General features: G+C 51.6%; 1 protein-coding gene across 1 annotated transcript; it reads left to right on the top strand.

The window, feature by feature from the left end:
• Nucleotides 1-1,497: 1,497 nt before the first annotated feature.
• GUITHDRAFT_163218 (hypothetical protein) lies at nucleotides 1,498-10,371 on the top strand (the record flags this gene model as incomplete). The annotated part of the gene is made up of 35 exons (XM_005832558.1): nucleotides 1,498-1,638; nucleotides 1,688-1,759; nucleotides 2,048-2,269; nucleotides 2,317-2,346; nucleotides 2,429-2,495; nucleotides 2,543-2,619; nucleotides 2,672-2,740; nucleotides 3,103-3,153; nucleotides 3,207-3,263; nucleotides 3,348-3,407; nucleotides 3,458-3,508; nucleotides 3,651-3,703; nucleotides 3,925-4,012; nucleotides 4,113-4,388; nucleotides 4,695-4,883; nucleotides 5,086-5,176; nucleotides 5,226-5,416; nucleotides 5,577-6,044; nucleotides 6,119-6,247; nucleotides 6,362-6,475; nucleotides 6,639-6,758; nucleotides 6,811-6,858; nucleotides 6,913-6,941; nucleotides 7,086-7,134; nucleotides 7,200-7,244; nucleotides 7,338-7,391; nucleotides 7,436-7,495; nucleotides 7,551-7,685; nucleotides 7,820-7,885; nucleotides 7,932-8,078; nucleotides 8,239-8,285; nucleotides 8,332-8,467; nucleotides 8,524-8,574; nucleotides 8,623-8,894; nucleotides 8,943-10,371. The coding sequence occupies 35 exons, from the start codon at nucleotides 1,498-1,500 to the stop codon at nucleotides 10,369-10,371; spliced, it is 5,184 nt and encodes a 1,727-aa protein (XP_005832615.1).
• Between the last annotated feature and the right edge of the window lie 1,147 nt (nucleotides 10,372-11,518).

Consider the following 11,518-nt stretch of genomic DNA (forward strand, 5'->3'; position numbering starts at 1 on the left):
CGATAGTGAGTCAGGTTCTTCACTCTCACTCTCAGAATAGTCTTCCACTGCTTGGCCGAGAGATGGTCTAGACCAGCTGAAAGCTGAGACGGCATGATCTGATTGTACGGATTCACGCTTGATGATGGAAGCTGCCATGTTGTTTCTCGATGCCCCTTTGTCGTTCTGGCGTTGTGCACTTCTTGAACATTCTGGACTGGAAACATACAACTCACTTTTCTGTCTCTTGACATGGGTGGTCCTTCTGTGTTCGTGGGATGGGGTATCAGCATATGGTTCTAAAATCGATATTCGTGAGTCAACGACATGTCAATTAGAGAGCAAACGTTTACTCACCTTCTTGTCGTCTGTTCTTCTTCAAAGATCTCTTGTCATCATCTGGTTCGTCTTTGAGAGGCTCATGGCGATCAGCCCATGGCATTTCAGAAGGATGCGAACAGCGATGCTGCGGTAAGATGTACGCCAGTGGGGCCGTCAATCTGCTAGCTAGGGGCTCACTTCGGTGGTACAGTTGGTGACTTGATCGATCTGCTCAGTGGGGGTAGGGTCCATACCAGTGCGTTAAATGGGTAGGTTCTATCGTCTAGATGATAGGGTAGGGGTACTCATAAACTAGGGACCCGTCGGTCGATACAAGAGTATCACCGGTGATGAGGCAGCTAGGAAATGGTTTTGGTGGGAGCTCAACTTGTACCGGGGCAGCGGGGCAAGGGCAGTACTACCGTAGCAGGTACTGCAGACTGTACACGGTACTGTTGAGATGTACTAGCCTGCTACTAAGTTGAAATATCGCTATTCATGATACAGCAACTTAGTGTACTACAATCGGTACCGGCAGTACCGTACCTGGTACCGTACCGTGTCCACTGGGTCCACCATCCTGCGCGCCCCCCTCAGTCATGCACTGCGAGAAAAGACATCGTCTTGTAATTAGAACCTTCCCACTATATGCCTTTGTCTGCCCTGCTGGCACTAGGAACACAAAATCCTGGCAATGGCGGTAACCACAAACTCGTCTCATGGCAGCGCCTCCTCATCCTCCTTGTCGCCCTCAACCTCCCTCCCCGAATCATCACCCTTCACCCTCCGTATGTCCTCGTCCTCGTCCTCGTCCGTTTGACTGCCTCTTGTGCACATGCACGTCAACGCAGTGGAATCATGCCCACTTGCGAACTTTGGTTGTGTTTGAACTTCCCTGTTTCTTCCTGTTTCTTCCTTCTCGGTGGTCTTATCTTATCCCACGAGTTCATGTCTTCCCTTAAACTGTCTCGGTGAAGCTCAAAACCCCATGCTGATACCTCATCCAAGGCCGAAAGCGCCGCCAATGCCATTAAATTCCTCGAGTCGTGCACTTGGGCACTTATTGATGGTATTGCGATCTGGAGCACGAGTTTGTACATCTCATTTGTGCTGGTCCAGCGCGAGAGGATGACCAACTTGCTTCTATCACGGAGAAGGTGAATGTCCTGTTGTGTTCGCACTCTGCGCCATGCATGAATGCGTGTGCAGATGATATGCCGGGTCCTGTTCCACCTCCGAGCAGAAGCAACAAGACCCAAGGCGCTTGAAGTCGTCAAGAACTTGACCAACAGGCTCAAGTCCTCGTCTGTCAAGCTTCCTGTCGCGTCTCTTCTTGAGGTGGAGGAAGACGAGTCCTGTTGGTGACCGTTGATCTCTCACTTACCAGGTGTTTTCACAACCCGAGTCGTCGGCATACGAAAAGAACATTGCCTTGTTCTTCATCGAGCTCGGCTGGACAGTGAGCCTGCTTCTATGTAAAAGATGATTCTAACTTTGATGCTTTGCGTCGCCCTCTCCTGTCCTTGCTGTCAAAAGCGTGCTGATGCCTCCACTCAAGCTCAAATGGTTCTCAAGCTTCTCCCAGGAATCAGCAAACAGATCGAACAGTGATGCCTAACTTTTATACATCTTCCGGCTCATTCTGTGCAGGCATCAAGTTTTATTTCTACAGATGATCCTATCTGCCATCGAACTTGTAACGCCCCTTCTTCGGGAGATCAGCTTGTGATTGAGCTCAATGTTCCAGGTTGGAAGCAAAACCGGATCTTCATGGGAGGAGATCAGCTCAAACGTTGGAAAGGATGATGTTGATGTTTTCCGCAACTTTTTGCTGGATGTTCTCCTGTATCTCCCTATGAAAGCGAGCAAAGAGGCGACGGCAAGCGATTCCACTCCTGTCGTCGAATGCCCTCCTGGGCTCTCCGAAGGATCTTTGACTTTCATCACGAGCAAAATTCAATCCAAACAGGTGATGATGATGGAAAATTGATAGCAACCTCTGAATGCTGCTGGAAGGAGAAGGAAAAGTACTTGATGGATCGCAAGGTTCCAATCCTGCAAGCTCTGCTTCAATTGGTTCCTCTCGCTGATATGCAGTGATATCTGCTATCCCTGATTTGTCACGCAGGAGAAGATAATTCCGCACGAGAAGATGCTCTCGCTGGCTGTCGTAGCCACGTGCGGTTCTCACCATGGTAGATTGCCTTTCGCGATGCCTTATGGACACCAACTATTGCATCAGATGTGCGAAGAATGGGTGAGGAGCTACTGCGAGCAAAATCTCAGAGATCGAACTTTGAAGATCCAGATCTTGTGAAGGTTATTTTTCTTCTCTTCTTCTCTATCTCACCGGGTGCTCACATGACTGCAGGACTTGTACAAACTTCTGCTAGGGACGAAGAAGTCTGATGCAAAGACGATTGACAGGAAACCTGTGGACGTTCCCACGAGAGTTTCGAGTACTGATTCTGATTACTCTACCCTTGCCCTCTCTTCGTGCTTGTAACTCCTTGTGCTTTACTCTTGTCTTGTTTCTCAGTCCTGTTGCTCCCACTGCCTTCCGTTGTCAGCCCCATCTCTTCCATTCATTCTCTTCTTCGGTCCCTCTGTCCATTCTTTTTTTTCTCTCCTCATTACAAATCACCACGAGACGTTTCTTCGCATAATTGCTCAGCAACTAGCTGATCGCTTGTCGTGCAGTTCTTCCCTTCCTCTGCCGATCAGTCCTTGCGGCAAACTCATTCCCTTCAGCTATACAAGTGTAACATAAGGATTGTTTTCATCTGTTTTGATTTTTCTCAGGCAATTTTCAATGGTTTGTATGGCCAGGACTCAACAGCAAAGTTGAAGCAGGTATCGGAACACAGATAAGGACCAAGTAGAGGACTCAACTTGGGTACCCGCAGGCTACGATGCAACTTTGCATCTGGACGATGGCAAAATCAAGAGACGACATCTTTCAGGTAACGGAAACAGTGAGAGTTACCGGCCTTTGGATCCAGTTCATGGGATCAATCTGATGTTCTGACGTCTCGTATCTCTTACAGCCGATTGTTCCTGTTTTGCTGTCTGGCCTGACAAAGTTTCTGACGAGCGTCGTTGGCACGGTGACCTCTCCTCCAAAGTGTTCTCATCTCAATCATCTCATTTCCACTAGGATGCCACAACTGTACAGCTACGAGGATACACGTATTCTGCCATTGGACAGGTTGTGCCTTTCTCCTGGTTTCGTTAAGACTCTGACCTATTCCTCTTCTCTCATCTCGTCCTCGTCCTGTGGCGCTCTGTACCTATTTGCTTCCTCCCGTGCCTTCTCCAGCTTGCCTCCAGAGCTCCAAAGTTGATCTCAGAAGATGTATCTATTGCTGAAAATCTCTTCCTTGCCCTTTCCACTGAACCTCCGGTGAGCTGTATGCGTATTCTGTGGCTTGTCTTGATACCGCTGCTCTTGCTGCTCTTGCTGCTCTTGCTGCTCTTGCTGCTCTTGCTGCTCTTGCTGCTCTTGCTGCTTCTTCTGCTGCTGTTGATCAAGGATCGAGCAGGAGATTCGCGTTTCCGTGCAAGAGGCATTGTCCTTAAGGTCAGTTCATTTGTCGTTTCCTCCTTGTCCTGAGGCACTTGCAGTGTTAACGCATACAGGAACATTGACGAGCAGAGGAAAGATCGCATAATGCAACTCCTCATCCATACCGCTACCAGCGCCACCCATCAGGTAGAAATCATGAGGAATCAGTCTTTCCTCTTCTCTCCCTTCTTCCTACTTCATCCTTGTTTCTCTTTCTCTTCCCAATCTCAACTCTCTACCCATCCAGGCGCGCTTCTCTGCGGTCTACTGGGCACGCGTTCTCTTCCCATTCCATGACGTGAGAGCGCGGCTGATCTGCTTGAGCGGGGTCGACGACGCGAAGATCGAGGTGAGGGAAGAAGCCCTCAAGGGAATTCTTCTGGAAAGGAGCGCAGAGCCGAGCCGAACGGCAGAGTCCCTGATCTCCAGCATCCAAGAAGAGCTCCGTGCGGTGAAGGAGCAGCAGCGTTACCCGACTCTCGAAGAATTCCTTGACTATCTCTTCGAGGACAAGCCGTTCAAGGTGAGGCCCTGCTGGTCCTTTACCTGTCCCATCCTTGACAAGCAGAGACAGGCATTTGAGTCAACAAGCACAATCGTCAAAGTTTCAGTAGTCTCTTTCTGCAACCGATGCCTTGTCCATCACTGCAAGCTCAATGGAAGCATGCAAAGATCGGATTATTTGAAACCTTCACAACTTAAGAGCGAAGGAGATAAAGATACAATGCAAGACAGTAAGGCAAGTATTTCTTTGTAGCATTTTTATCCTCCGTTCACCCCATGATTCTACCAAACCACGAGGCGACGGTCTTTTGACATCTCACTTCAGACACGAGCTGCGGAAAGATTCAACTCTATCATCGAGGTTGCCCTCAGCAGTGCGCTTGGCAGTGACCAACGAGGAGCCGTGGGGGAGGCAGAGAGAGCAAGAGATTGCTTCATTGCGCTCATAGACCTGCTCGCTGCACGGCCAGATGTAGTTGCGAACAAGTATGTTGGAAGACTGCCGTGGCTCGAGGTAAAAAAATGAGACGATTGTAAGAAGGGACGGGAGAGGAGGAGAATAGAAATTTGCAAAAGTTCCCATTAAGGTGAAAGCAGACGAGAAAAATAGTGAGGGGCAGACGAGGGGAGGAGGGAGTTCAGGAGGAGGAAGGAGAACGAGGATGGAAAGTTACGTTTACTCCTGGAGCTTCTCACCTTACACAATACTCCTGCAGTCTTTCGTATTCTGTCATAAGTCGGAGACTCGTGAACTCGCTTCTTCTCTCTATGGTGAATTCGTGGCAAGGTTGAGCCCGTCTGAGGCAGGTGAAAGAGAACAAGACGGCAGGGAGAGAGCTGACATGATAGGCGACAGAGCAAGTGATGAAGAAGATGCTGACATGTGCTGGCGATGAGAATCCAGTGGACAAGAGGATGGGAGCTGTTCTCGTGATCGGATACGCATTGGGCAGGGGTGGAGACAAATTTGTTGAGCAGCTCTCGAAGGACTTTCTGTTTCAAAGTTTGAAATTTCTCTCCTCTCATTTGAAAGACACGAACCCGCAGGTAGAGTTGTCGTCGTGAATCTTTCGTGTCTTATCAAACTTCATCGTATTCCTCCCCTCCCAATTTGCCTGCTCCTGCCCCTGCTCCCCTTCCTCCTCCTCCGTATCACCTGGCTGTTTCTCTTCTCCTCTTGTTCCCCTCTGACACAGTCGCCTAACAGATGGTCAGTATTATCTGTCGATCCATGTCCGTGATCTTCATGGAGATCAACCTGGCCAGGCTCATGGGCACAGAAGGAGAAGATGTCGACATGTCTGAGGCTTCAAAAACAGAAGATGAAAAGTCGAAAGAGTTTTCTATGATGCAGATGATGCGGACTCTGGGCGAGCTGGCGGCGAGGAAAGAGACGAAGGGGAATGAAAACGAAGCAGCAGCGATTGCACTAGGTTGCATCTGTCTAGCAAGCAGGACGGCAGCGGTCTTGGGTGAGCGATTGAACTCAGCATTGCGTGCGATTAATACATTGCTGGAAGATTGCTGCCGATCCAGTCTGTACAGCACGACAGACGTCAAACGGTCGGAGGAGTTCCACCTCTGTGTTGGAGAGGCTCTTGCTTGCTGCGGAGGTGGAAGGAAATTTACTTCGGAGGTCCTTCTCTCTCAGCTCAGGAACCCTCCTGCCTATCAGGTAACGAAGTTGTAACTACCTTCCCAGCTATTCATGACAACTCTCTCCTTCTCTCCGTCTCCTTTGTCCTTCAGGATGAGAATGGAGATGCGGAGATACAGATGAAAAGGTGGAAGTCCAGCAACGAAGAGACAGACGTTCAGCTCCTTCAAGACATCTTGAAGCATCTCTTTCAGAAGGTTCTCTCCGATGGAAAGGCGCATGTAAGCCAATATCCTTCTATGCAACGTCTAGCCTCTTTCTTCCCTTTTTCTCTTCCTTCCTCCCTTCCTTCCTCTCGTGGTTGCACTTTTTTGATTGGTTGTATCCGTTTCCAGGTCCGCGAAGCAGGAGCTTGTTGGCTGTTGTGTATATTGCGATATTGTGCAGATCATCCAACAGTTCAACAGCACCTCTCGCAAATCCAACAATCCTTTACCCTCCTTCTACAGGTACAGCATCTTGTCGAATCGTCTGCAATGCAGAGGCTCATTCCTATCCTTGTGTTGCGATGTTCAAATCGCTGCCCCGACCTCCTCCTCTTGCCGTCGGCGTCACCTCCTAACATCCTCTCCTCACTTTCCCCTTGGACAGGAGCGATCAGATGTTGTTCAGGAGATCGCGTCGAAGGGACTGGCGCTTTGCTACGACATGTGTACAGACGACAAAGTCAAGGACGAGCTTGTCTCGACGCTCGCTAAGACTCTGATGGGAGGGAAGACAGCTCAGAAGCAGGTCGGTCTGCCTCTACAGAGTGTTCTGAATTGAATTTTATGCTTCTTGGTAGACAAACAACTCGACAGACGATCCGATTTTTGAGGAGGGACAGATCAAGGTACTGTTGAGAGGAAGGGATGTACGAAGGAGATGAAAGAGTTGACTGCAACAGATTGATGATAAGGCACTGGGAGAAGGAAGGTATCTTCACTTGATGCGTTCTTTCTGTCCACCTTTCTGCCCCTGGCACACCTGACGCTCACTTGATCTCCACCGATGTGGAACTTTCATCCACTGCTTCCCCTATCTTCTCGATCCTCGGCTCCTTGATGATGCCTCCGGCAGCTTGACTACCTACAAGGAACTTTGTACAGTCGCAAACGAGTTGGGGCAGGTCGGAATTTGATTTTTGACTCCTTCCCTCGCCCTGTTGTTCAACTCTCACATGGTTCCTTCCAGCCAGAGCTTATCTACAGGTTCCTCAACCTTTCAGGACATCAGAAGGTCAGGGCATACGAGTCTTGTTTGTCGATGCTTTTGCCTTGTCGATGCCTCTGCGCATACCCGTTGATCTCACCTATCCATTTCTCTGTTCAGATGTGGAACTCCAAGAGAGGAGCTGCTTTTGGCTTCTCCTCCATAGCATCCAAGGTGACCAATGCTGAGAATCTGCCATGTCCATGACTATCAATCAGGCAACAGACAGGCTGAAGCCGCACCTTCCAAAGCTGATCCCCAAACTCTACAGATACCAGGTTGAAAAGGATGGATAATCCTGCATTTACAGAACGAGCTGATTCAACCATCCAGTTTGATCCCAACGAGAAGATCCAAGAAGCGATGACGAACCTCTGGCTGGTCGTTGTTGAGGATTCTGAGAAGGCCAAGGAAGCGTATCTACAAGACATCCTGGCTGATCTCATTCCTTCTGTTGGCTCTCGTCTGGTATTCTCGCCCTCACTTCTGTGGCTGTTTCCTAGTCCTATTCCTCCTCCTGCTCCTCCTCTACCTACCATGCTGCAACCCATCGCCGTTGCGAATTGCTGAATCTCAGACCCATCTAGTGGAGGGTACGGCAGGCGTCTTGTCTGGCACTTGCGGACATTCTTGCCAAAAGGAAGTTCGAGCAGATCGAGACGAATCTGGTCTGGTGCCCTTATGACTTGGGTAGAAAGTGAACGAGGGATGTAGGTGGAGATGTACCGCATGAGCTTGAGGGCCGTGGACGACGTGAAGGAGACGGTGAGGATAGCAGGAGCGAGCTTCAACCGGTCGGTCTTCGGCCTTGCCTCCCGACTCGCCGATCCCTCTCAGAGCGGCGAGAGCGTCGCCGGCAAGGTAGATGCGCGCATCAGCTGAGAGATTCCTTCGTGTGATTGAGTGTGAAATTTGTTTTGTGAACTTTGCGGCGGTTTTAAACCTGTACCAATGACCGCTCGATATCCAAATTTCTCTTTACAATGCAACGACCTGAGGCTGAAACGTACGTGATGTCCAGGTGTTGGGACTGATCCTTCCGTTCCTACTCAAGGAAGGAATCTCAAGGTCAGTGCATTCTGTTCCATTCCTCAAGTTATGATGTGTCAAACAGCTCGGCCAGTGAAGTTCGCGCATTGAGCATCTCCCAGCTGGTCAAGTTCACCAAACATGCTGGAACAAGTTTGCGCCCGTTCATCCCCGAGCTCTCGCTGGTGCTGCTGGAGAGCTTGTCCTCGCTGGAGCCGCAGGTGAGCAAGGAGGGGAGGGGATGCTTCCAAGGGAGGAGAGGATGATGGATGAGTAGATGAACACATACTTGCAACTGAATGCGGAGAAATTCGACGTGGCTGGAGAGGTCACTCTTCACCGCACACGCTTCATTCATTGACTGGTTGACAAGCAGACAGTCGAGCGCGCACGGCTCTCCGCCTCTCGCAACTCTCCCATGGCAGACACGCTTGACATGTGCGTGCGGTACATGAACGGAGAGGCTGCCGAGGAAACGATCCCGAAGCTCGTCCACGTCATTCAGCATGGCGTCGGCCTTCCCACCCGCTGCGGCGTCGCTAAGTTTGTGAGCCAACTCTGTCTCATCCAGCAGGAGGTCCCAGCGGTTCTCCGGAAGCACTCTAGCAGGTTGCTCAGAGCTCTGTGCTCTGCCTTCTCCGACCGCAGGTAGATGCGTTCACAACTCCTGCTCTCCATCATTCACTTCTCGTGCAGCACGGTAGTTCGGCAGGCCATGGCAAGTGCCGCAGCGAGGGTGGCAGGCGTGTCGAAAGAGAACAACATCGAAGAGTTCGTTCTCAACATGAGGAAGATGTACGTGGACAAGGGGATGGACGATGCCGCGCTGCGAGCGACGATCGGAGTGGCTCTCAAGGAGCTGGTACTTCAGGCCAGAGACAGTTCGAGCGTTAGCATGCAGAAAGTGATTCCGCTGGTGATCGTGGGGAAGGAGGACGAGGACGAGGCATCTCGGTCACAATTCCTGACGATCTGGGAGGAGAGCGTTGGGTCGTTACACACAGCGTTGAGGATGTACGGGGAGGAGATCATCGAGTTCGTGGAGCTCTGCTTTGCCTCCTCCTCGTGGCTGCTCAGGAAGATGACGGCCAAGGCCTCCGTCTTCCTTGTGTCCTCCAACCCTCACGCCCAAGTCGCTGACATCTCCAGGGCACAGAGCGCGAGAAAGCTGCTCCCAATCCTCGTGCAGAACATCCAGGCAGCGAGGATCTGGGACGGGAAAGAGAATGTGCTGCATGCCATTGCTGCTTCGGTCGTAGCCATCGACTTGTTCGTGGATAAGCAGGGAGGGGACGGATCTGAGCTCCAGCTGGAGGGATGGAGCAAGGAGGGCGAGGGAGCTGGCGATCTCTCTCGGACGCATGTTGCCCGTGTCTTGATCGCGGAGTGCATGAGAAAGAAGCGAGCATATCGGCTGGAGGCTTTGCGAGCTTGCACAAGAATGCTCACGGCGCTGAAGACCAGCCTGAACATCTGGCAGGATGTTCTCACGGCAGTGAAGGATGTGATTCTGAACCCGCAGGAGAGAAAGGAGGAGGAGGTGCGGCAGACGGTCTCTGGGGGAAGAAGCGAGGAAGAGGAGCAGCACTACGACGCTATGATGGAGACCAAGTCTTACGCAGAGCTGAGGACTTGTGCGCTAGAGACTCTCGTCTCAGCATGGATTGTCGACTTTGACCTTGCAAGCGCCATGCTTCCCGACTTGCTCAGGGCGCTGCAAGACTACAGTCACTCGGTGATGGTCGAGGAGAAGCAGGCGGCAGTGAGCATGATGCGCAGGATCGCGGAGAAGTTGTCGGAGGAGGAGAGCCTCGGGATGTGGCAGTCGCTCAGTGGTGCCGTCATGGACGGTCTCTCCTTCTGCATTGAGGTCAACGGGCCGCAGCTCCGTGACGTGCAGATCGCTGCCGTCGCTGCCTGCAACAAGTGGCTCGAGCTATACTCAAGGTTCGCGGCTAGCAGGATGGAGGAGGACGGGGACGGCAACCAAAGGGAGGGGCAGACAAAGGCGCTTGCTCGTCTCATGCACATCGTGGAGGAGCTTCTCAAGGATCAGACGGACATCAACTTCAAGTCTGCACTCAACTCGTTGCACGCCAGCTTGCGGGGCGCGCAGGGAGTTTGACGAGGACCTGATAGGGTAGTTGCAGCTTGTCGAATGGCCATGAGTGTTGAATGAAGCAGAATCTAGTGGGATTGAAGTGAAGCAAAGTCATCCATTAAGGAAATTTTGTCTTGTCTTGTCTTGTCTTGTCTTGTCTTGTCTTGTCTATTTCTTGTCTTGTCGTTGTCTATGATTTACATTTGGGTTTACATGAGCTCGGGTACCCAGGGTTGTCGATTAATCCATATCATGAACAGACTGCAGAGAAAGAGTTAACAACATGAAGGTTTCAAAAGACAAGAAGAGTTCGTCAAGAGACCGAAGTAGGACGCGATTGCTTGTAACACTTACCATCCCAGTACAATGTGCAGAGTCGCCCCGAAGAACATGGTGTAGGGAGACGTTTCGCCTGACATTCTCCGTCAACCCGCAGTCTCTTCCTCTATGCTCTACCCACCGATGTACACTCCTCCTGACCCAACAGCGCAGATCTCCTCCAACGTGTAGTGACCTCCAACAGAACCATCTGCTGGTATCTCTCCCTCAGGGCGCAAGGGCCAGTACGTGGGCGTTCTCTTGTCGATCCATGCCCCTCCTCGTAACCTGTTCAGCTTCATAGCACCTGCTGGCAGGCTCGATCCACGAAGGAGCGTCGAAGGAGATGAGAGGGAGGAGAGGGGAGAGGAGAGGAGAGGAGACGATGATGGCAGAGGGGACGCTGTTGCCGCCATGATCCCACCCAACGCCAGAGATAGCGCAAGGATCTGCATGCCGGGGCCACTTCTCCTATACCCACCCTCCTATTGCTAAATCCAAAAGTACCCTACCCCCGCCCGAAAAAACACACCCCACAAGGCATGTATTGACCAACAATAATTTGACTCACTCTACCCCACGTTTTCAAACACCTACATTATAGTACCCCTACAGTATGACCACCCCACCCCGCTTCCTCCTTGGACAATGAGCGGATAATCCATGGCAGCTGCTTCACGACTATGGCGACGGCTGCCGCGAGGCTGCCGCGGGTCCACAGCGAGGAGAGCATGTGCATGCTGAGAGAACAGTGAGGGAGGGAGGGAGGGGAGGGAGGGAGGGGAGGGAGGGGAGGGAGGGAGGGAGGGAGGGAGGGAGGGAGGGAGGGAGGGAGGGAGGGAGGGAGGGAGGG

This window comes from Guillardia theta (assembly GCF_000315625.1).
Source record: "Guillardia theta CCMP2712 unplaced genomic scaffold GUITHscaffold_34, whole genome shotgun sequence".
NCBI lineage: Eukaryota > Cryptophyceae > Pyrenomonadales > Geminigeraceae > Guillardia > Guillardia theta.